We start from the raw sequence: 25,268 nt of genomic DNA on the forward strand, positions 1-25,268 counted from the left end.
TTTCAAGTGCAGTTCTTGGAATGTTTGAATTAATACAGCTGAAGACAGAAATTTGTTACCCAAGCTGAGCTAAAACACTTTGATATGCACTTTCATTACAGAGAAACAATATATAGCTTTATTAAATTATTGCAGGAATGCAACATAGAACACTGTGGTCTTTGTAAGAAAAAAGGACAGATATTCAGATGCTGATTTGTACTGTGCACCGCTGAAGAAATACATTCTTTGGTGACATGATCTGTGTTTGACTTAATTAATGCAGCCTTCTGATTCTGAGCTATTTTGTGGACTATATACTTAATGCAGCTTCCAGCTCATATTCCATGTGTGGTTGAATTATACAGATGGGGGAAACTGGCTTTAAAGTAAATAAGTTACCCAAGTAGAGATTAAACATTTTGTTTTGCACTTTGACTGTGGGGAAAGCAGTGTGAAGCATTTTAAATTGTTCTTAGGAAAACAAACATGGTGTCATATTCATGAACAAAAAGATTTTAGAAAGGAAATAGCACTAGTTTAGCTTTAAGTTTCTTATTCAGCAGCATGCATCATCTCCATTGCTCTGTATATTTTATAAAGTTCATAATAATATAAATGGTGCCTCTGCTACTAATATAAGCTGTATTATTTTGATGCTTTTTTCATTTCCACACTAAGTTGCTTTGATTTAGCTTATTTGCATGCTGCTGCGTTGAAAGCATTTCTATGAAACAGTGTGTTGCTCTTGTTCTTGCCCAAAAGCCTGTTCAAAAATTAGTCCCGAGATCTTTGCCTAGCGTTAATGCTTGTCAAACCTTTGCTAAGCTATTAATTGAATCATGATACAGTGACACTGCATTTCAAGTGTGTTCTGTGTTGTGCATTTATTTGCCCTTTCAAGATTAAGTAACCAGTTCTTGCTAGGTATGTGAGTCATCTAGAGCTTGTAGTGGTTATTTTAGTGGTAGGAGGGCAATTGCTGCATTTCTGAGGAAGATCATCACTGTGTATTTTATATTGGTTAGAGCTTTAGCTGTTTTTCATTGGTTATTTTATTTTTCCCCCGATTATTTCACGAATAGAGGAGACATTCTAAGACTCCTGGTAGCTGATCTCCTATGCAGAAGCTAAAAATCAAAATGGGATTTGGCTCAATGTTGTATCCAGTAAACAGCAATGTAAATGTACTCTACTGCACTTGGTCATCTAGCTGTTTATGGTTTCTGTCATTCTGGATTTGACTGTTTTCTCTGTGGTATTGAAGTAATATTGCAGGTTGTACTGCATTCCATGTGGTTTTCTCTGCTATGCCTAACACTTTAAATAATTTTTGAATGCGTAGTGGTTTATATAGTCAATGTTGTATTTTTTTGCTGTGGTTTAGTCATTTTCATGTTACACAAAACCACCAGCTTTGGCAAGGTGTGAGAGTCGCCTAGAGCTTGTAGTAGTTATCCTAATGAGAAGATGGTAATTGTGGGAACTTTTGGAAGATGAACACTGTTGATTAAGCTTTAGCTGTTTTCATTGGTCCTTACATTTTCCCAGTTTATTTTGTATTGTGCAGAGCTGCACTGAGGGCATTGCGGTTGAAACCTAAACTCCATAGACACTGACACTTAATGGATGTTTTTTTATAATATAACCAACTTATGCAAAGTGTATCAATAAATAGGCTGTTGCTACATTCAGGTGCAGTAAATACATGTAGCTGTATAATGTGCAACGCCTAGCACCCTAAAATAGTTCACAGCAGACCTAGTGGTGCTACATTGAGAGCTTATTTCACAGCTGCTACAAATAAGTTCAACTCTGCTTTTATGCAAGCCTACCATTTAAACCAAGTTACGTAATTAGCTAAATAGACATTCATACATAACTACCCACGCCTTAACTGATCACTATCTGAGTAGACCATAGTTCTGTATTTTAAGTTTTTCTGTTAAACAAGCCAAGTTTTATTTCACACTTGCAAACTGGAAGGACAACCTGCTTGCCTATTTTCTTTTGCCAGCCACATAGCATTAGGTATCCTAAAGTAGTGTAGCACACATTTTATGTTCACAGATAATGAACTCTTGCTAAATGTGCATCTTTTTGTTGGAGACAAATACAAATGGAACTTTTATTCCAAGTCGCACTAAACAAAATAGACTGTCAGCTTGTCACCTCTAACAGGATATCTTCCATGACCCTGGAAGTGTCAGGTTTTTCAAACGTCTTGCATAAACTCCCCATAAATAAAAACTCCATCATTCTGGGAGACTTTAACTGCCAATCAATTAACTGGAGTACTTATGCATCCATTGTGGAATATGCACAGAGATTTTTAGATCTAACAAAAATTCAGTGTAGCAGATCGCTACTAACCTAACTACAGGACAAAAGTATTCTTGACCTGGTACCTACAAATGTAAAGTTATGATGCACAACTCACTAGTCACCCCCTGTCTAATTTAGTAAGACCCCAGACTAGTAAACATTTCCCCTCAAGCTGTTCAAATCCCCCCCCCCCCAAACCAATATATTGGAATTCAAGACTTCAAGAGCACAAATCTCTGCAAGTGCTATGAAGAAATCTCAAAATTATCATATTACATCATTTCAGGCATCGCAAAGGCAGATAGATTTATAAAGGAATTTTATCTCCGCATAAATATGTAGTATTGGGTAGCTGCGGTGGTGCAGCAGTAGCGTTGTCGCTTCACAGTAAGAGGTTCTCCTGTTCTTTTCTCTGCTGGAGCGCCTTTTGTGTGGAGTCTGCATGTCCTCCCCACGGTCGAGTGTCGTTCAAAAGACACGGGAGAATGGGCATTCCTTCGTTGAAGATTGGGTGTCGAGTTTGGGCCTCGGCACCGTAAAAATCTACTGTCAATCATTAACGGACCGGAGTTCCGCTGTGGCGACCCCTAACTGGGAAAAGCCGAAAGAAGAACATAAATATGTAGTATTGGCAGTCCCATATAGATTCATATACAATAGGAAATTTACAAGCAAAATAACCCTAGTGGTACACCTACCTAAAATGTACAATAAAAAGGAAAAAACTCAGAATATACAATAAATCTAAAGACCCCCCCCCCCAAGTAGAGGAAAGTATTAGGAATTTGACTAAGAATTACAAAAAAAAAATTCTATTAGCTCTACTAGGGCAAGCCAACTTGGTCTGATATCTGATTCAAAGAGCAGTTGCAAATCCTCCTTTGGTTATGCTGGAAATCCAAGAAATAGCACTCAGCAAAGTACAAACTCATTAAATAGCATAACCTGCTGGGAGTGAGCGAACATTGCCAAAATACTAGCAAATAAATTTTGAGCAAATATTCATCCTGCGCCAAAACCCCTGCAATACCTGTATCTCTCAAACCCTCATCAGCACTAAAGAACATGCATTGAAAATGTTATCTAAGACTAAGAGCACTTCCTCCATGGGACCAGATAACATGCCATCCTTTTTATTAAATAGTATTAAAAATGTCCTGGTGAAACCTCTCCATAAATTTAACCTGTTAAAAAGGTTAGTCCAGAAGTATGGCATATAACACTGATAATAAAATTCCATTAAGGTGATTCTACTACTGACCTAGGAAACTGTAGGCTGTCAATCTGACAAGTCTTGCTTGTAAGGACACGGAACACAGCAGATTTAATCAACATAGACTTTACAAATCTCTCTCTGACAGATCTGCAACAATTTGGATTTGTAAAAAGTAGATTCTGTTATCAGAAAATCCTCTTCCTTGGTGATTGCCATTAGAATATCATCCAGATGTAATTATGGTATTGTCCCTTTGTATTCAGCACTGATTTGATGGATTTATAGAATATGTACTCTATTTGGCATGTACCTCCCCAGACATATCAAACATTTGGAAAGAACCTCAAAGGTTCCTAACAAAGAATTACAGGCTTATAAACTCTAAGATACGAGAAGCATTGTCCCACTCTTCTGGGTTTTATAGGTTTCTCAGAGGAGATCTGTGTCTTGTCTTAGTACTCCAGGACCCAGTAGTCCAGGATCTCTTCTACCTTCACAGATCAAACACTCCCATAAATACCAGAACTAAGGGGATAAACCTGCTTCTGTAGATCAGTAAAACTAGGTGGAGAGAGAACATTACTCAGGATCTCCATCACATCTGGAATAGACTCCTCCTGCTGACTGGCCTAGCCCTCCTTGAGAAGGGAGGCTCAGTCTATGATGGGAATTGACAATGTGTAATTGGTAGCAAGGTTCAATATATTTGAACTTCTTATAATTCATATGAGAATCTTCATGTCAGTAAATATTGTATGCAGTGTGGCTTATACGCATGGTAAATGGAAATATCTTTTGTCTGCAGAAGCTGTGGAAAGAAAAATCTCTGCTGAAGTTTGTAAAAGGAAACTAAATTCAGTTGCACATATTGTAATCTAGCACCAATTCATGAAAGTGAGTTTTCTTTCCACAGTTAGTGACGATAATTTGCACAGGGCAAGTAATGTGCAGACAAAGTCCAGAAAGGGTGAGCCAAAGTAATCATCTGGAAATCTGAAAGGAAGAGCTTAGCATCAAGTTAAATGTTTAAACTAGATGACTAGTACAGTGTGTAATATCTGTTAAAACACTGAAAGGCACTGTAGATTGCTAATTTATTCTAGCACCATATAAAACTACTGTGTCAGGAAGTGCTTCTTTGTTAAGAATAAGAAATAAAAGAATGACATCCATATAGCTTATCTACCAAATGACCATTTGATTTTGGATCATTTGACTTGCCAGAAGCTTTGCATGGTGAAAAGAATTCACATTGTCTACACAATTACTGTGTGGGTCAACACTTGTGCACAACGATGATGCATTTTAAGAACGTGATTTGTTTACTGGTTTTGTCCGTTTGTGAAGAATCTGTTATAATCTGACAGATTTGGCAGTGTTACCAGTAATGAATGCTCCAGTGAACGTTTCAGTAGCTTTGAGGGAGTAAAGTCAGAAGGGATCTGCACCGCATTGAGGATGGAGGTATAATTAAGAAGTGGCTTGAGCCTACTAATTTGGTTAATAGCATGGTTATTGTTGTGAAACCCGATTAACAGTTGTATAGATCTGCAAGGTATTGGTTGACATGTAAAAAGGAACATTATGTGCTTTAGAGAGTGGAAAGAATTATATTTTCTATGTGAAGAGTAAAGCATTATTTTCTGCTTGATGAAGACAGTGGATTTAGGCACATTATACTCGATAAGAAATATACAAGGCTTTGTATTTCTAATCTGACTGTAGGTAAATACAGCTTTCTAAGACATTCATTCAGTATATTAGGAGTGTAAGTGTTTGAGAGTTGTTGCAAAGGTTATCAATAAGGATTGTGGTATAACTGTCAGTCTAGCATCATGCTCTTTTCTGGTATAATGGCATTATACCATAGAAGAACACAATGCCAGACTGATGGTCATTGAAGAAAGTGAGACAGAACAGCATCAAGTTGTCTAAAAGTGTAAAGTTAGAATTGTAGAACTGAGGTAGATTCTGAGAAAATGAGGAGAAAAATGCAGGTGCATCCTCCTGAGGACAGCCAAAGCTCACTTATGATTTTTCTGGGATGCGTTTACTCCAGACCAAACAAGTCTGCCCTCTTTTAAAATTTACACCGAGTAAATATGTAATTGTGACATGAAGCTGATTTATTGTAGCATGATGCAGAATGAAGCTGGAGTACAAAACTCTAGATTTTAAAACTTATTTAATTTAGTTATTAATTTATAGGTTAGTAACTGGGTAAATGGGCTGATCTACTGACCTCCTTTAGCCATGACCATTAAACACCCACTTTGAAGTACTTTGATGAAAATACATTGCCAAGTCATTATGAGTCAGAATGGTGGTGCTAGTGCAGTGAGTTACTTGTGGAAGCAAAGCCTTATAGAGAGTGCCAGAAGAATTAATGTCTGATAGAAAGACATTTACTTCCATAATATTTTGTTTGTGACATAGTCTATTAATATATTTGTTCAGTGTAGATCATCATTTAATGTTTTCTCTGATCATAAAATCAGAAGATTTTATATGTAATTGTGATAGTAACACTATTTAAGCTATGCTTTCAAACCATACAGTATTCCTGATATTGGGCCATAGTATGCAAGTATGTAATTAAGTAATCTTTGAGGCATTAGGAATGTTGTCATATGATCTATATGCCTGTCTTACTTGCCCACAGTTGAGTGGTTAATAAGACAATATAAACTGTAAAAACCTCATGAAAAATATTAGGGCAGTAATACATATACATAAACTGTGCTGAACTATGAGGTTATCCTCTGCTTAATTGTTGTTGGGGTCATAGATTACAGTGTAATTTGTAATCCTGCATCCTGTTTTTGTTTATTATAAGAGACAAAAACAACACCAGTCTTTAGAAGAATACTGCTAGGATCAAAAGGACAAGATGTCCGTCTTAAAAAAAATAAATAAATGAAAAAAAAAAAAAGACTGCACAAGGGAATCTGCAGTGATTAGTCATGGAGTTGTGAGAAACCAAGATAATATTTTGCTCATAGGGAAAATGCAAATTACTAAGATGATGTCAGAAACATTTTCTGAAGGCAAATATATCTAATAAGGGCTGTGTTTATTACAGAGGCTTTATGATGCCTTTGGCAAGAGAGGTTTTTGAGAGCCATGGTCTGGCACCTGCTTCTCTGATGGACAGACAGTTGGTAAATCGCCTTCTATATAAATCAAATTTGTGGGCCACATTTGGGTTCCATGGGTAGGCTTAAGGGCCCTAGTGGTTAGGCTGGTACTCACCTATGAATGATAAATGGAATAAATTCTTTTTTTTTCCAGCCCAGACAATGTATTTCGTAGAAGCAAAGGTGGGTACTACTTTGTTGTGATTCAGGCCCCTAAAGATATAGCCCAGTGACTCGTCCTAACATTCTTGTGAGGAAAAGGGATGGAGTGGAAGTATGGACACTTTTCTATCTGTTGGTCTTCAATGTGGCCTCTGCATTAGCTACTCCTTTCATTTTAATTTGGATGAGGATATTTCAGTCAGATAGTACAAAATCATTATGACCTCACAGGCTTTCTAGTATCAGACCTGTCTGACCTGCCCGCCGAGTGGTGGACTGTGCTGATCACTTTTAGTATGGACTTTCTCTTCTTCCATCTGCCAACCCTTTGCAGTCTTTTGTGACTAATTCCATTATAGTAAGTATGAGAACCCAACAGAGCTCGTCCCTAGTGTAGGGAAGATGTTTGCCCCTACATGAAAAGATTTAATATTAACCTTCTTAAGTTAAGTCTGTGGAAAGGAAGCGGAAATCAGAGTAGCTCTTGTTGTAGTCAGGTTACCAGACAATGGTGTGCTGTGTTTATAAAGAGGGCATTGCATACTTATACCTTCTGTGCAGAAAGGAAGCACAGGTGTATTAGTGGACCAGACATCTTTATTGCAGTCATTTGTATCCCGGGGAAGTGAATGTTCTGATAGACTCAGGCAGCCTCACCCCCATCCTGTTACTGGATCTTGAAGATGAGAGGCTTGTGTGGTAAACGTTTTTCAGGAAAAAGGCATCTCAGAGATTGATCAGTTCACTAGAGATGAGAATGTGGTCCTCTCCATTTCTGTTTAATTTAGCAGAGCCAAGAGAAGTTAATCGTGGACAGATTTTTTCCTACCATGGTGAGAAATACTCATGTATACCTTTCTAATGTTCCTTCTAATTCCATGCCTGCAAAATTCCGAAAAGAAACAAGAAAACTCATCCTTTTTTCCACTTTTTGACTAAAGAAGTGTTTGAGACTGAACTCCCTGGCGTTGTAGAAGAGCCTTTCCCACTACAAGCCAGAGGAGTTTCCTTTGGGTGGGGCAGCATCCAGCTCCACCGCTCGCCATGGCTGCTACTTGAGAACAGTAGCCACAAGATCTTACAGTAGAAGTCACAGGTATGATTGAAGTTGTTAAAAAATATCTTCTGCCCAGGAGATGTAATTTGTCAGTTGGAAGTAGTTCTCTCCCTGGACAGATAATTGTCTTATGTTACCTCAGGTGGTCAATTTCCAGATTATCTTGAGCTAGTATTGGCACCCATTTGACTTGACTGTTAGTTGTTCCATAGTCACCATGCATGTGTATGCTATTTCAGTGCACCCTAGCCTGCTAGAAATGGAATTGGGCCTGGTACTAGCTCTTCAGGCACTTCATTAAGGGAGTTCTGAGTGTTTACCCACCTGCAGAGAATTGTTTCTACCTTGAGACATGAATTTCACGATTAACAGGCTTTCCCATTTCTCCTTTGAACTAATTGGTTCAGTGAATCTGAAGTTTTTATTGTGAAAGTTGCATTTTTTGTGGTAATTACCGCTGCCCATAGAAGTTCTGAGCTGCAGGCCCCTTTTGGCAGGGAACCATGTTAATCTTTCACAAAGACTGATGTCCTACATTTCCTCTCTGAATTACTGCCAGCACTATCCTTAAACTAGTCCATTCACCTTCCATTTTCTCTGACCAGAATCAATGGAATAATGATCCCTACGAGCTTTTTGTATACTAAATGTGAATTTCATTTCAAATTCTGTCTAAGGGATGAATGAAATTTAGGAAGGCAGGTTGTTTCGTTTGCTGTGGTTATGGAAAGGATGGCTATGGCTAAGCAAACCTTATCAAAGTGGGATTGCTGACTGCATTTTTCCCATAGTACAGCTAACTTCACTTTGGCTAATGCTGACAAAGGCCAACTCCCATAATTATGATTGCTTCCAGTGTTCTGTTTTCAAGAATGTATCTTTAAATATTTGAGTCCCATAGCCAGTTGTTCATTTGATCATAGCTTTATCAAACATTTTTGCTTGGACCATGGTTTCCAAGAATTATGCCTCCTTTTGCACTTATGTGCTGTGCATTCTATGCCCTTAACTCTGCCATCCTCCAACTTCAGCCTCTCAGGCAGATTTAACTTTTTTCTTAATGTTCTACCCAGCAAGTTACCTTCTGCGAAGGGCTTTCTTAATGATGAGTTAATTTAGACGGCCCATATCTGTTATGTCTGTCTTCAAAATCCCTTTGCAGTGGGTTCTTACTACATAGACTCTCATCTGTCTCTGTGTTTAGGTGACTGTTCCATCCACTATTAAGTTGTGCAAGTGCTAAGATTTATGTATATATATTTTTTCTTTCGGGTATGTTTGTTTAGCACAGCACATGTGGGTCTAACTTGAAAATGTGCGGGCTGCAGCCTACTTGTCTGGAATATGACATCTTGACATGCTGCAGTTGGAATCGCACATGCCTTCAAGCACAAGAGTTATGGATTTCAGGAGCTCTGTCAAACTTGTGATATCAGAAGGGACTATCACAGCAGTTATCACTGGAGATGGCCTTCTGTCAGATCAGTTGATAATGGGAGTTAGTTATAGGTCAATTCATTAAGAAACGGGTCATCATATTACACGTGCATTAAGTTGGAATCCCTTCCCCAGAAGTAGTGTAACCTTGGATGATGTTTATATTAAGAGTAAGGGTTTTACTGAGTCACATGTCTCACCTAAACTTTTGCACTTGAAATTCATTGCAGGGGCCAAACTTGACAAGTGTGAATTTGACAAGCTGGCTCTTCATGATTTGCCCTGTATCCAGTGAATACGTAACTGGTCTTTCTTTTTGTGGAAGATGTGGGTTTTGGTGGTTATCTCTTGATTTATTTGGAGTTGAAAGTTCTTATGTACAGAGTCTTATTTGCTTTTCCATAATCACCAAGTGAGCCTGAGGATTAGTCATCATTTCCCTTCAAAAGTTGTATTAAAACTTTAATCCATTTACTGCTTCCCAGACTTTTTTTTCTTAAAATATGAGAAGTGGGAGTTAGTGCATCATCTACAGTCTTGATGTGCACCTATTAGTTGTGGTTCTGCCGCCATATGAGGTCAGGCAGTTGCTGCTTTTAAGAAGGGCACTGCAGTGATTCTACACCCTGTCCAAAGTAGACAGCATAATGCTTAAATACTCTACCATCGAAAGATTATGGCAATGAGACAGGTAGTGAAGTTAGAGGTGAGGAGAGTGCAAATGTGTATTCCCAGACTTTGAGAAAGCATATGCAAGGTGACAAGAAAGCGGATTTGGTAGCATGCAGGCTATATACAAGAGCTTGATGACACAGCTGTGGACAGTGTTTGGGCTCAGAGGGGTTTTCAGTGACATTGGGTGTGTATCAGGGTTCAGCTCTGAGCCCACTGCTGTTGATACTGGTGATGGCCTACATTAGTAAACAGGTCAGAGAAGAGAGATGAACAGAAATGCTGTATGCAAATGATGTGGCATTACAAACGGAGACTGAAAAGAAAATTCAGCATTTGATAGGGAAATGGAATGCGAAATTGAAGGCATAGAATGAAATTGAGTACAGATAAGAGTGGACTTGGCAGCAAATGGGGAAAATCAGAAGACCTTGAAAACTTGATATTGAAGAGAAAGTATTAGATCAGGTTAACAGCTTTAGGTATCGGGGCGTGGATAATGAGGGAGAAGCAGCGTCTTAATAAGAAGGTTAAAGTTAGAATCAGAAGGGCTACAGTCAGCAGGCACAAAATGTCTCTGACAGTAGACTAACATAGAACTGGCACAAAACAGTGGTGCGACCATTACTTCTGTATTGTACATAAACCTGGACAATGGAGGCAGGGCAGTTGAGGAAGCTAGAAGTGATGGAGGTGAAGTGCCTGAGATGAATGCTAGGATGTACTGTGGGACAGATGACATCAGAACAAAAACTAAAGTAACTTCAGTTTTATAAAAGGTCAGAGAACAGATTGTAGTGGTTTGGGCTCATGCAGAAAAACGGGTGATGGTTTTTTGAAGATGATTTGGGAGAGAGAGGAAAAAGACGAGAGAACCTGGCTATCTCTGGGAGAGAAGACTTGTGATAATCGGGCATGACTGTCGAAGTAGGTGGAAGAGGGGCATTGACTTGAGAGAGGTAATAATGATTGATGCAACATCCTGACCCCATATAGACAGTGGGAAAAGGGGATTGCTGTTGATGCTGAAGAAAAAGCTTAAAATACTGGCTAATATGAAAGATATTTTGTCATTTGGGTCGTTACTTTCAGTGCTCATTTTAGAAAGCTTTTATGGTGTCCTGGTCATTGGTGTGCATTATACTGTGGACCTTAACATCACATCTGTTTTATAAGAGTAGTACTTAAAGGCAACTGGACATGAGTCTTTCATTCTGAGTTTTAGGTATCGAAGTCCCCAGATCTTATTCATTTTTTCATCCACTGCACATGGCTTATGTAAATAATGTATTACAAGTGTGCTAATGTTCACAACTTCAGTTACTATTTAAGGGGTCCCTCTTCTTTTCCTCATCTTTCCTTGTGACTGGTTGCTTGAGGGGTTCCTGTCAGTTGTCTCAGGAATTCCTGTAAATAAAGTGCTAGTTTATAAATTTTTATCTTTGTGTTTTCTCTTCTAGACCAAATCCATTTTAAGCATAGTTCAGGAAATGGGAACTGATGAGATACGTGATTTCCTAAATCAGGCATGGACTAAAAGTGCCATATCCCTGCCAACAGTGTGTCAAGACTTTTTTTTTTTAAAGCATTGTGGGCAATACCAGAGAAAAGTAACCAGGTGTTTCCTTTATTCCACATGGTCTTCTGAAAGATAGTGATTACTCAAATGCACAACATATTTTCAGCTTTATCTTTTACTGTTTGGGTTCTTTGCACACTACCTTATGTATTCCTCTGTCTTCTCCTTAGCAGTAAGTTCTGCTATTATTTGATACACATCTTGCTTTTGAGTGGCTGATTAAGTATGGGTGCCACCGTCTAGGTGTTGATTCCTTCTACTGGAATGTAGTCTGAACACCCTGGAACTTGGCTGTTGGATATCAAGAAAAACTGAATGGCAAGATGCATATTCAGAACTAGCCAGTGCTGTGGCATAGAATATTACAGGCTTAACTATTGCCCAGGTGACCCAGATTTAATTAGCAGCTTAGGCATTTGAGATGCTGGCAGGGAGAGATGGGCATGCCTGTACAGGGAGATTGAATTTTGCATTTGTCTAGGCATTCCCTGAAGGGAGGCTTGGTCCACAGAGGGGGTTTGGCCTTGGATGGAATAGACTTACTTAGGGGAGGGAGGTGAGGAAAAATGAGGGTGGGTCATTAAGTAAAAAAAAATCCTCCTGGTTGTAGAAGCAGTGGCTGACATTGACCCTTCATGATGCCCTCAAGCTCCATTCTGACTTTACCCAGAAATAGTACAAGAGGAGAAAGAAGAAACAGGTAGACTTGGCAATGGATGGGGGCACTGGAATGGCTGGAAGGTATGAAGCAATAAAGGTGGGGGGTGCATATACAGAACTGCAGTTATGGTAGGTACATTTTGTTTTGTTCTCTATCTGGTATTAAACTGAAGCTGCATATTGGGTTTATTATACTGCATGAAAAATTTCAAGCCATTTAGTTGGAGCTGTGGCTGACAATTTTTGAACTGTATAGTTATGAGGGCATGACTAATTTATATACAGTTCAGTATTACCTTTCTGAACAGTGTAAATAGAGTTAAGGTTATATCACTGTTGTTGGTCCTGGGTTTGCCAGGCCTTTTCTGATTATCAGATGCAACAAATGACGTCAAATTTTGTTGACCAGTTTGGCTTCAATGAGGAAGACTTCGCCGATCAAGATGCTGTAAAGTAAGTTTCACTATCATTTCTTTTTTTTTTTTTTTTTTTTTTACGTAATTTACGTTTGTAAAGCAGATTTATTCTATACTGCAATTTTAACATCTGTAAAGCAGATTCATTCCGATTGTCATTTTCTTTGTGATCATGAACATATAACTAAATTGTTTAATTTATTTACAGTATATAAGCCAAATCCACACTTTGTCCATTTCAGTAATGGAAGGGTCTGAGTACTAGGACCCTCTCTCATGGGTCGTTGGTTGGGTTATACTTCTCCACAACTTAGAATTTAGCTTTTTTTTTCTTGCCCACAAAATTATGCTATCAGATACATCTGTAAACTGTGATGTCAAGATCTGGCTACATAAGCTTGTTCAACTACAGAGCCTACCATTTCGTTTTTTTTTTTTTTTTTTTTTTTTTTTTTTGTCATTTATACAGTTCACCTCTTGATAGTTGATAATGTTATTTAAGTCCACTGTTCACATTTTTACATTGCATCATAGTAAGGGACCCAGAGGATATCAGATTATTAGGCAAACCCTGGGGAAGTATCTGTATCAAGTGTGATACTAACTGCTGCTGCAAGTGCCAGAGAATGATTGATATTTGAGAGAGGTGAATTTGTTGGCTCACTTCACCAAGATGGTAGCAATCAGATCAGTTTGCAAGAAGCCCAGCAGAAAGGTCCTGCTTTTACAGCCTAAAGTATTCTTCAGAACATTTCCACAAGGAAGCCAGGACTAGGCCTGAATATCATTCTTCTAAGACAGGTAGCCAACCAGCCAGCCTCTCGACTTCCTTCATTTATGTCATGTGGTACACTCCCCTTTTACTAGTGAGAATTTGAAACTAAAACATTTCTCAGCTTCATTTGAGGAATATGAGGTGAGTGAAGCACTGCCTGAATACACACACTGCAAGTGGGGGTCCCCAGGGCTCTTGTACAATGTTTTCTTCTGATGATTAGCTAAAGCCTTTTGTCAAACAGTCTAACCTTGGAGTTTGGTTCTTTCACTCACTTGATCAGAAGAGCAAAGGGACCTTAGGCAAAATAATGTGTTTGGATCGGGGACTTTCTTTATGTGGCTGTCATTCAGACATTTGCGGCTTTTCAGGCTATTTTCAACACCTATATGTGGTAGTTTCTAAAGCTGAATACTCTGAAAAACTGTCAGTAATATAAACTTAAACGTATTCCTACCAGTTATGTGCAAGATACAGATGTAGCCATCAGGCTTGTTCCTAAGGATTCACAAATGCATTTTTCTTTCAAACAAGGTATGTTCTGTATTGTCATCTGAGAATTTCTTCACCATGAAGATCTTGAAATGCTTGCCCCCTAATGCATTGCACAGTGCATATTAGCAAGTCTTTCTGCGTGATCAGTGTTCCTTCCATAGCACGACCATTAAGGAAATGTTTACCTCACCCATTTCAGTAGTTTCTGTTAGTACAGAAAGGTATAAGGCGAGTAATTTCAGTTATGTTTAAATGTGTACATGAAACGTAAAGCTGTTATATTTTAGCTTGTTTTTCCACTGGTTGTTTGAATGCCCTGCCCAGAAAGTCTCACATTAAACTTGCATCAGATAGGACTTCTCATTATTTATATAACAAATGGAGACGTATTCAGTAACATTAGTTGATATCAACTTGTTTTATTTTTAAGCACTCTCCTTCTTAAGTGAAGTAGTACCTCACACCAGGTGCCCTCCAGACTGGCTTATTACCCAATACCATCTTTATTCCTTTACGGCACTTGAGCTGGATGCTTTTATAGGTTCCTGGTTTGAGTACCTCAGCAGTTACTGAGTCTTCATTTGCAGTTAAGTGCACTTGTATTACCTTTTCAGTGAGAATAAGTTTAAATGATTTAAATTTGGAGGAGCTTTTATGAAATATTTGGCTACGTAATGAAGAAAGCACCATTGAACAGGTTAGCAAGTGTAACTGTGACAAGCAGTGAGCCCTGAAAGTGATCCACTATAATTAATCATATCCAGTTTAATTTGTGCTTGATTAATCACAAGAAAATAAAGCCTTAGTACATCGTAGATTAAGCAGTAACCTACCCATTTTCATGCAACTTGGGCAAAGTATTCATTTTTTGAGTAGGACAAGCTGATGTGCACTTATTGATGTGGGTGCAAGCTCCCAAACACATGATCATTGTAACTGCCAGCTTGGAGGTTGCACAAACTTGAAGAAAGTGTAAAACAAAAGTGAAACTCACCTTCTGCCTCTTCTACTAGTCATGTGAATCAAAAGTGAGGACACAGCATCTGCAGTACAGCGATTTTCGATGTATTGGAGCACTGTCTGGAGGAACCCTGTGATCATTCTGCAACAACGTTCTGAGACTTGCTCGCATACAACATAAACTCCTGACATTGACATGGGCAATCATCACTAAATGCAGTCTTAGGTATTGACTATCATTTTCATGGTATTACATTGGGACGAAATAGCTAGGCTTAAAATGACTCCAGGTTGATAGTCTAGTAATCTCCTGTGATCTTGAAATATTTCAGCTGATATGTGTTTTGTCTGGAGACTGCCCTTACTATAGAAAATTCTAAGCTTTTTCTCTGATGATCAAAGGTACATTTTTGAATTCTTGGAAAGCATACTTCATAAAAAGGATTTAAGTCCTGACTCAGCAAGATAGTTCATTACAAAACTATTCTCCAGCCATCATTTTGTGCTCACAGCTAAAATATTTCACAGTTGAGTGTTGGCATACCTTTTCTAATTTGGAATCTATCTTTACTGATGACTTGGAAGCAAAATCCATTAGTTCAGGAGGTGGACAATCCCTATAAAAGACCCTTCTTGATTCTCAGAGGAGTGAGCAGAGGTGAATGTTTTGTCTTTAAGACCACAAAATGTTTTTGTAGCAAAAAGATGATGCCAGCAAAAGGGACTATTACAAAAACATCTGTATTGAGGCTGTCTTGAACAACATGTGCTAAAGCTAAGCTACGATAAATATCTTATCTTGCGGAAATCTGTAGCTCTGGCACCCACAAGTCAAGCTGAGCCTCAGGGAAGCTCATTTAGTGAAATCCACATTAGAATCCTTTCAGTCATAATGACTTAAAGGAACATTGCTATAGGTGCTTATGAAGATCCATCTAAGAGAGCAATGAGGTAGGAGAGAATAATTTTTGGTACCCTGAACAACATATAAAAAGGGAGAATAACTAATAGTCAAGCAGACAAAAAGTAATATAGTAAACAGCATGAATGCTGAAAACAAGTTTTTGATAATAGAGAAGTGCCATTACAAATGTATCTTATTTGAGTACAGGAAAGTACAGTTGCTTAAGTAAGCTTACCATAACAGTAGATGTTCACTGTAGCTGTGGGCTAAGCTATATGGGTCAGATACCAGAACTTTGAAAGAAAGGCAGAAGGATCAGGGTCTAGAAGCCCCTGGTGAAATGTCCTAGCAAAGTCTAGTTTTGTAGTGTTTGGTAGGGGTGTATACAGTGACTACGTTACTACCTCTAGTATATTTCTGGAGTCCACTCCTTTCCCAAACGCCCTAGAAGTAGTCAGAGCTATAGTAGACTGTGCCCTGATCATGCATGAAAGTGTCTTGTTATTGTTGCACAGTTAATGGTCCATTATGAAAGAATAATAGTATTCACTGTCTTTTCAAAACTGTTGTTAGCATGATTATTAGCTTAAATTAAAAGCTGCAAGAGTGATATGAAATATAAAGGGTTAATTTAGAAATAGTATAAAATGCTGAAAAATAGGGAGTAGTAAGTGTGCTGGCATAACTTAGTTAGATTTCGGCATCCCTGTAAAGGAGTATGTTATTGAGAAACAAAGTCTGTAAAAATAGCTGCATAGATGGCAGCTGGAAGGACACCAATAAAGTAAAGAGATGTAACATCAGGCAAGATAAAGTTGGAACATCAAGTTTCAGTTAGTGTTGGAACACCACGTTTCAGATAACTGAGTTTCCTTGGACCACCGAACTTGAAAAAGAATCAATGACAAATCATAAATTATAAGAACAAAAAAAAGTGTTCTACAAAGGAAGATTGTAATATATCAGACTGAGAAAAAATATCAGACTTTTTGGTATAAATATGACTGTTTATAAACAAGCTTTGGGAATTTGCCTTGGCGAGCTTGACAGCATCTGTGTTGCATGCTTGTAGATCCGAAAGGAAAATGTAATAGTAAATGCATATTAACCGAAGCAGTTTGTCTCTGTGTATTTATTGTACTTAGTACAATACAGTAATAAGACTAGTTGGTCACAATAAATAAATAAATATGTACTGTGTTATGCGTGCATGTAAATGCAAGTAACAGCAAGAAACCAACAGAAGGTGGTATATAATTTTTCACATTACACCTTCAGTATAGCAGTATTCTTCATATTGTGTTTGTTGTTATTATCCCGTATGTATTCACCAAGCTGCTTTTTAAACTCCTGCAAAATCTGAGATTTTCCAACCCTCAATGGTAATTTAATCCAAACCATAGAGGCACATTGGGTTATGAATTTATCTCTCTACACAGTCTAGTTATAGTTTATTTTATAGACACATTCTCCATCTCTTTTCCAGTATATTGTTCTTTTAATGATGACCCCAAATCAGCCCTGAATTCCTCCGTAACTGTAGCCCTACATGCTAAATGCAATTTTCATCTTGCTGTTTTATTTAGTGTACTGTAAATGTCCAAATGTTTGTCTACCCTCATATGATACTTGCTTAGCATACTTTATTCTTTTAGTAAAATGTCTTTGAACCAAGTCTAACAGTGTAATATCAAATGATGGAGAAGAGAAAATCAAATTATGTTCAGTAGTAGGTCTAATTAAGACTATGAAGAGTGCTTTTAGAACATTCAGCGCTCTGTTATCCACAGTACTCAAAATTAAGCCCATCTTTCTCAAAGATTTAGATTTAATATCTTGTATATGGAACTTAAAATTGTGCCAAGGTCCCAAATCTGGTAAAACATTTCAAGTTCTTTTCTCCCCATCATTATCCTTAACTCCTGATATGTTTCAAATTATACCATTTTATATTTTTTATAGTTAAAGTTAGTCCTGGTGTAGCTGCCCATTCATGCAGACTATTCCAGTACATTTTCAAGTTGTACACATTTTATATTTTATTTCTGCCCCCACTTTACAATCATTGGTGTGTTTACACACCCAAAATTTAGCAGAACTGGTCAACTCAGAATACCATGTTGATGCGATAAATGACCAACACTGTGCCCAATGTTAACCCTTAGGTACCCCCTTTAAAACTGCCAGCCAGCTAGATGTTACATCCTTAAATTTAACATCTTGTTCATAGTTGGTCAGTCAGTTAATAAATTTGATATGCAAGGGTTTGCCTTTAGTTTTCCAAGACAAACTGCTGTTTGATCATGCAACAAAGAATCATAAATGCTTTTGTGACAGCCAAGTGAGTGAACAACCAACAAATTTTTCCCTCTTCCTACATAAATGAACTTTTGTCATAGAACTTGTATTGACAAACTGTGGTTGATTCACACTTAGTAAAGCCATGCTTGTCTATGGTCAAGTTTAGGCCAATATGTTTTCTTTTACAAGATGCTTTAATATGCATTGCTCAAAATGTTTTCCAGTGATTGTTGTAAAACTTAATGGCGAATGAGTAACTACATTTTGTTGTTCTCCACCTTTGAAAATGTGTACAATACAAGACCTTTTCCAGTCTTTAGGTGTATGTGTTTATAATAGCAAGTTATTAAAATATTAGCAAGGAGTAAAAACTAGTGTAGAAAATAATATCTGAGCAAGTCCAGAGAGGAGATCAGGACATAGTGAGCAATTTTTTAACTCTTAAAGTTTTCCATTGTAAATAGCATGATTTCCAAGCCACTAATACTTACCTTATAAAAGTCCCTTCTTTTATCAAAACTAGTCAAACCAGTAAAGTATTTATTGTTTCTGAAAGTATATATTTATCAGTAACCATTGTTAATTCAAGAAATATAGAATCTAAATCTGTATACAGTTTCTTTGTATTAACATACATGAAATTTTTTTCTATTGTCAGTATCAGACTGACTTCATATATGTTCCTCCTAAAATGTTCTTCTTTGTCTTAGTAACACCATTCAAATACTTTCGTTTTGTACAGTTTTAGTGTTGATATACACACTTTTTCCTAAAAATCTGTTCCACCAAGATATACTTGTCAAACTTCCCCTTTCAGTACTTTTACAGATATTGAGTATATATTACAAATGCTTTTCATCTTCTTGAACTAGACTATTATTTTCCCAAACAGTATTATTTTAATTTTTCCAACAACGTGTCTAGCTTTTTTCATATCATCATATATAATTTTATTGAATACATTCAAATATAGTTTTATGATCTGAATCTCCTAAAGGTGCAACAGGTGTATTACTTTTAATTTGGTAATTATTCTAATTTCATTATCTAATGTCAAGTCTAGGATATTTAGAGCTCTTATTTGAGAGATGACAGTTATGTACTTACTCTAATGATAGATCTGTGTTGGTTGTTTCTGTTCTTTCTCAACGGATGGGTATTCAGATCCAACCCCTGATCCAACTTTGGCCATTTTAGACTTTAGATCCAAAGTTCAGGCTCCTTCCCTTATCCACAATCCCCTCCTGTTCCTGAAGTTACCTCAGATCACATTTGCCCAAACACTAAATTGAGAACAAAGGACTTTCTCCTTCAAGACCAAATTTAGTAACTTTAGTACTACATAAGCTCTTCATGCTTCACCAGAGAAAATGAGTTAATGAACAAACCCAGGCAAAAATCGGTGCAGTCATAGCAGGAACCAACAAACAATAAAGGAAGGTGGGAGTGAGGTTGAAATAGGATGAAAGCAGACAACACAGATCTGTAGTTATGGTTAGTACCTAACTTTCATAGCTGCTTTTGTCTCTTCTGTGCATTCCTCAATGGATGGGACAGCGTCCCAGCTAATGCAATTCCTGGCAGGTCTCATGGAGGGATATTATGGAGGAAGGCTGAACCGAAAGCCGCCATATCCAATTTTTAATGAGAAATGGAGGTATGGACATCAAATCAAGTGGCTGCAGCACAAATTAAACTGTTGAAAAGAAAGGAGTGGAAGTACCACAGATCTAGTCGAGTGGGCATTGATGAGTTTAGATGAGGTCATCCCTTCTCTCTGTATACATATGAGATGCATCTGGATAACCAACTAGAAAGAGTGACTTTAGAGACTTCCTGTCCCAGTTTGGCTGCTGAGAAAGAGACAAAGAGCTGATCAGACTTACTAATTCTCTTTGTATTTTGAATGTAAAAATGAAGCTGATGTATGTCATGACTGCAGCATGTACACTCCTTTATTGGTAAAGTTGAGAAAGAAAAATAGAATGTTAGATTATTCAGTGAGGCCTGGATAGCTAATTTTGGGAATAAGGATAGATTAGTTTGCAGGGTCACTCTGTACTCATGCAAGACCCGGTAAGGAGGTTTGCAAGAAAGGGTCCTCAGTTCAAGGTACTCTCCAAGCTGAAGAAACTGCCACCAAGAACAATGTTTTCCTGACTGGAAATTTAAGGTCCACTTCAGTTGCAGGTTCAAAAGGGGGGTGTAATCAAAGCTTACAAAATGATAATGATATCCCAAGGAGGAGTGTGATCTGTAAGGGGAGGTCTGAGAAGGAGGGTATCCCTGAAGAGGGCCTTGGATAATTAAGGGAAGCAATAGAGGTTTAATTTTCTTCAACATGAAAACTAGAAACTGTTACAAGCTGAACTTTACTAGTAGAGTAGCTGGCCCCATTATGGAAAAGGAAAGCTAGGAAATCTAAAATGGCTGGAAAAGGAGTTGAAAAAGGATCCAGATTTCTATGAGAATCCCAAATAGAAAATCTTTCCTGTGCGCTTTTGTAAATCTTTCTGGTAGACTGTCTGCCCTGAATTAAGAATGTGAATTACTTGGAAGGCGATTGCAGACTGACTATCAGTCATTGGAAGTGGAGAAACCAAGCTGTCGACTTGAGGGCTTGAATGCCCGGGTGGGAGATCTAGATTGGTATCTAGTGTAGAGGATCTTTCAGATGAAGCCAGAGGAAGGAAAGTAACACCTCTGAGCTAGAATGGGGCAATGAGTATGACTGTGACCTTTCTCTCCAAGGATTTCTGCAGGAATTTTGGGATCAGAGAAATAGGGTTAAAGGCATACTGGAGTCCAGGGGCGCAATATGGGTCTGAGCATCCCTTAGCGACTTCTCCTCCTGGAGGAGTAGGGTAAAATACCTGCTGTACTTCATGTTGTGCAAGGAGTCAGAGATTACAGCATGGATTGCCCCAGGGCAGAAAATCTCCTCTGCCACACTCTGAAGGACCACTCATGAGGTAGAATGATAGCCATGCTCAACCTGTCTGCTAAAACATTGGACTTTCTGGTAGCTAAGCTCACCATGGGAAAGTGGTGGGAAGATATCACTCATTGCCAAACTCTCATAGCTTCTCATTGTAGTGGGCATGAACATGTTCCTTCCTGATTGTTGATGTACCAGACTACTTGATATGTCTGTCTGAATGGTTATCACTACTAGAGGGATGAGAATCCTGGAAGGACTGCAGTATTGGGCGGACTGCCCTTATCCCCAGTGTGTTGATATGAAGACTGGCTTTCTAGAGAGTCCACATGCCTTTGACTGTCCATCCTTTGATGTGCCCCCCCCCAACACAAGTTGGGAGGCGTCTATGGCCACTGTGGATTGGAGAAGAGGTAGAATAAAGGGACAACCTTGGCAGCCCTTCAGGGACTTGAGCCACCATCATATGTGAGTTTTGCAAATGTTTGAGAAGAAGTTAGAAGTTTATGGATTGATATCAGATAGACCATTGAACTGAGTGTCCACTGAAGAACTTTTATGTGACATTTGGCGAGAGGAATCAGGGTAATGGAAGCAGCCTTAGATCCTGGGAGGTGCAGAATTGGTCTTACTGGTGGCTTCTGACAGGATAGAAATTCTAGTGTTTGTTTTTGAAGGGTGGTAGCCCTGTTCTGTGGAAGTCATAATATTTGGCATTTTGTATCCCAGTGAGTCCCTGTGAACTCTGAAAAGGAAGAAACTTAAAGTTTATTGAGTTCACTAGGATACGCAGTTCAAGGCAAAGTTGGAGCAAGGAGTCACTGGCATGGATGAGAATATTCCAGGTGGGGGCATTGATGAGACAGTCATACAGGTATGGGAACACTCAGAATCCTTGCAGTTGGAGATGAGCTGTAACCACTGCTATACACTTGCTGAGCAACCAGGAGGGCTGTGGTGTGGCCAAAGGGCAGGGCTGTGAGCTGGAAATGATTGGCTCCCAGCTGAAAGTGGAGAAACCTTTTGGAGTGGCTTGCTTGTCCATCTTTGTGGTAGTATGCATCCTGAAGGTCTGTTGAGTACATGCAATCATTCTTTCTCAGTAATAGAAGAATGGACTGCTAGTGACCATTCAAAACTTTGTCTGACATAGTGATTTAAATGGCTGAGGTTCCTGTTCTTTTTTGGTACTGAAAATACTCTTGAGTAAGTTCCAGATCCTTGTTCGTCTGGCAAATCCTTCCTGATGATTGTCTAGCAGCTTTTTTGTTTCAAGAACTGCTGTTTTTCTTTGGCAGGGTAGAGAGTTTGGGGTTTCCTTGAAGGCAGGGAATAAGATAAAAAGGGGATTGAATAACCTCTGGTTATCTTCTGCACCCCATGAGTCTTGAGTGATATATGTCCAGGCCTTGGGATGCATAGATAAGTGCCCCCAGTTTACTTCTAGAATGCAGCAGTCATGAAGTCCTTCATGAGTGTGTATAAGGCCTCTTGAAAAATGGACTGCTGAAGCCTTGATTTTGTAGGCCACCTTTACTGCAGGAGTATTTTTTTTCCAAATACCTTTATTGAATTGTCACTTTTGACATAGGCAAATTTGCATTCATATAAAAGTAATCCAACTATATTAACAATACAAACATCATGTGTCACATATATTGCTATATATCATGTAACCTAAGCAATATTATATAAATATAAATTATTCAATTCTTGATTTTTTTTAAACTCGAAACATCTTTATTAAACCATCACTTACTACACAGGCAAATCATACATTTATGTAAATGAAAACAAACCACACTGACACAATCCTTGTCGCAAACATTTTACATCACAAACCATACTGACACACTCGGCTCATTTAAGTCCTGCTGCCTTTTAGGCCCCATTCCTCCCTTGTATGTATTTTCCCACAGTTCCCATTTTTTCCTGTGTTGTTTGTTCCTATCCCTTTCTAAAGAACTCAATTCCAGTTACTTCCAGTAAAGTTGGTTTAGATTTCGATTTCCATTTTTTAGTAATTGCTTTTTTTGGCAGCCACCATTATTAGACACAGCAAGGCCTTATTGTCCACCATTAGAATTCTCCCCTCTGCCCTGGGTGGTGAAGGCTTTCAGAAGCGTAGCGTCTTTCCACCTTTCTGATTCCTAGAGATATATTTCTGGGGGGTAAAGAACAATATTCACATGGCAGAAGGGGTCTTTCCATTTTTCTCACTCCTAGGGAAAGTGTGTCTAACTTTAGGTCTGAAGAGTGTTGAGCTGTCATAAGGGGCATTAACCGAGGACATCTTGAAGTGCTATGTGAAGTCACACAAGCGCATCCAAGCATGCTTCCTTATGGTAATGCCAATGCCTGCTGCTCTAATGTGCCCCCTCAGTCTTGTTAGAAGTTAGACGCATCAACACAGTAGTAAGGGACTGTACAGTGGTAAACTGCAAGTACGCAGATTTTTTTTTTTTTGTCCCTTTGCAGAAATGTGCCCGGAGTGGGATCTGGAGAGCTCCTTCATCAAATTTCTCTCGAAGCATGTCATGTGTGAAAGGTAGTTCAGCTCCTTCAGACCACTGATGAAGTTTGTGAATCTGCAAGCGAAAAGCTCTTCACCTTAATAAATTAAGAGTTTAGTCCGAGGTTTAGCCTTGTTTTGTGTTTTTCCTTTTATATGTATACTTCCAAGGGTTGTCTGCTTGTAGGATAGTTCAGCGTGGACTCTGAAGAGGAGTGGGAGTCCTGAAGATGGACCGTCTCTGAGCTCAATGGGGCCAGCTGTTCCAACAAGATAGAATGAGCAGGATGAGGAGCCAAGGGAATCATGTGAGAGATGTAAGGACCCAAGCATTTAAGAAAGTATGCTAACTGTAAAAGTAGTACTAACTCGAAGACCTTGAATACCAAAGCTGAGGGAACCAGACATTGTAGCTGCTGCCCCAGACTATAATAAAATACATTTTTTCTCTCTCCCCTTTCAAACTCTGGGAATTTGTACAGAAGCAATTTAAGGTTCTTCTAACAATTATGTACCTTTAATTCCCTCTCTTCCCTAAGTATGATGATCTAAAAAAATACTCCTACTTACTTTAGTATCTGATACAATTTGTTACTTTTGTTATTGAAATATAACAAATCTCTTGCAGACAAGTCAGAATCCACTACACTGTCTTCCATTAATGTCAGTACTGTAAACCTTTTAAAAATTCTAGTTTTCCCAGATATTAAAAATCTTGTCTTTCACATGCTTATAGTCAGAAAAAGCAGGATAAGAAAATTTGACCAAATGTTAAATTCCCTTTCTTTTTAGAAAGAGTATGTGTGGTTTAATATGGTCACCCTTCATATACTCCAAAGTTGGTTAGGTAATTACTGGGTTAGCTACCCTTGTTGGCCATTTTATTCCCAACCAGTTTGCCTTGTTGCTTGACTTAACCTTTCCCATTTGGCAGTCCTGGGTTCCATTTTCTTGGTCGAAGTTCTGCATAAATATGGACAGCTACAAACTTTGTTTTACATGGATGGCAAGTCATTTCCAGAGCAGTAGTGTCCTCTCCAAGATATACCTGTCTCTCCAAAATATTTTGTTGATGTTGAAGAGGTTTAGATCCCAGGGCTGAGTATTTCTGATGCTATTTGGCTTGATGTGTGAGGCATTTTTGTAGGTGTTCCAGATATATTGCATGTGCCTGAATAGATACATGCCAAAGGAGATGTTATACTCAATGACTGGCCTAAAGAGGGCTGTGTAAAGCGGGATGATAACATCTCTAGATCTAGTCACAATCCCTTTGTTTAGAAGCTGCACAATACAGAAGGTCTTTCTGACAACAGTGGACACATGTTGGTCAAATATTAGGTCACTGCTTACACAAGTTTCAAAATGAACATCTGGGTTAACTCTGATGTATTCTCAGTGTGCTAGCTCCACTGGGGTAGAGGACTTCTGAAAGGATAACGGTAATGCTTTTTTTTGCCATTTAGTTTCGGTCCATGATTCTAGCACCAGTTCTTTTAATGGGAAAAACCTTTCTGCAGGATGGCTAGGTCATTCATTTGGGTATTCAAAAACTGCTACTAAATTGCAGTCGTGTGGAAAACGTAGTTGACCAGAGCCCTTTGGTATTGCCAAACAAGAGAGATTCCAGTACAAAACCCAGGGGGGACTCAACTTGTGGCTGGTTTGTGTGGTGGTAGCTTCCCCCGTTTTGATCTCTTGTGTCTTACATGTGAGCCAGTTGGTGAAGCAGTATGTGATGTA

At 38.5% G+C, this 25,268-nt stretch overlaps 1 protein-coding gene across 1 annotated transcript in view; it reads left to right on the forward strand.

Annotated features, from left to right (window-relative positions):
* Window positions 1–25,268, forward strand: part of PPP6R3 (protein phosphatase 6 regulatory subunit 3) — a 3,115,682-nt gene that overhangs the window by 2,112,015 nt on the left and 978,399 nt on the right. Inside the window, exon 16 of the mRNA XM_044065977.1 lies at window positions 12,583–12,677. Coding sequence (XP_043921912.1) covers window positions 12,583–12,677 — 95 coding nt within the window. The remainder of the gene's footprint in view (window positions 1–12,582; window positions 12,678–25,268) is intronic.

Source organism: Protopterus annectens, chromosome 3.part0, assembly GCF_019279795.1.
Source record: "Protopterus annectens isolate FY-2018-M chromosome 3.part0, PAN1.0, whole genome shotgun sequence".
In the NCBI taxonomy this organism is placed as follows: Eukaryota; Metazoa; Chordata; order Ceratodontiformes; family Protopteridae; genus Protopterus; species Protopterus annectens.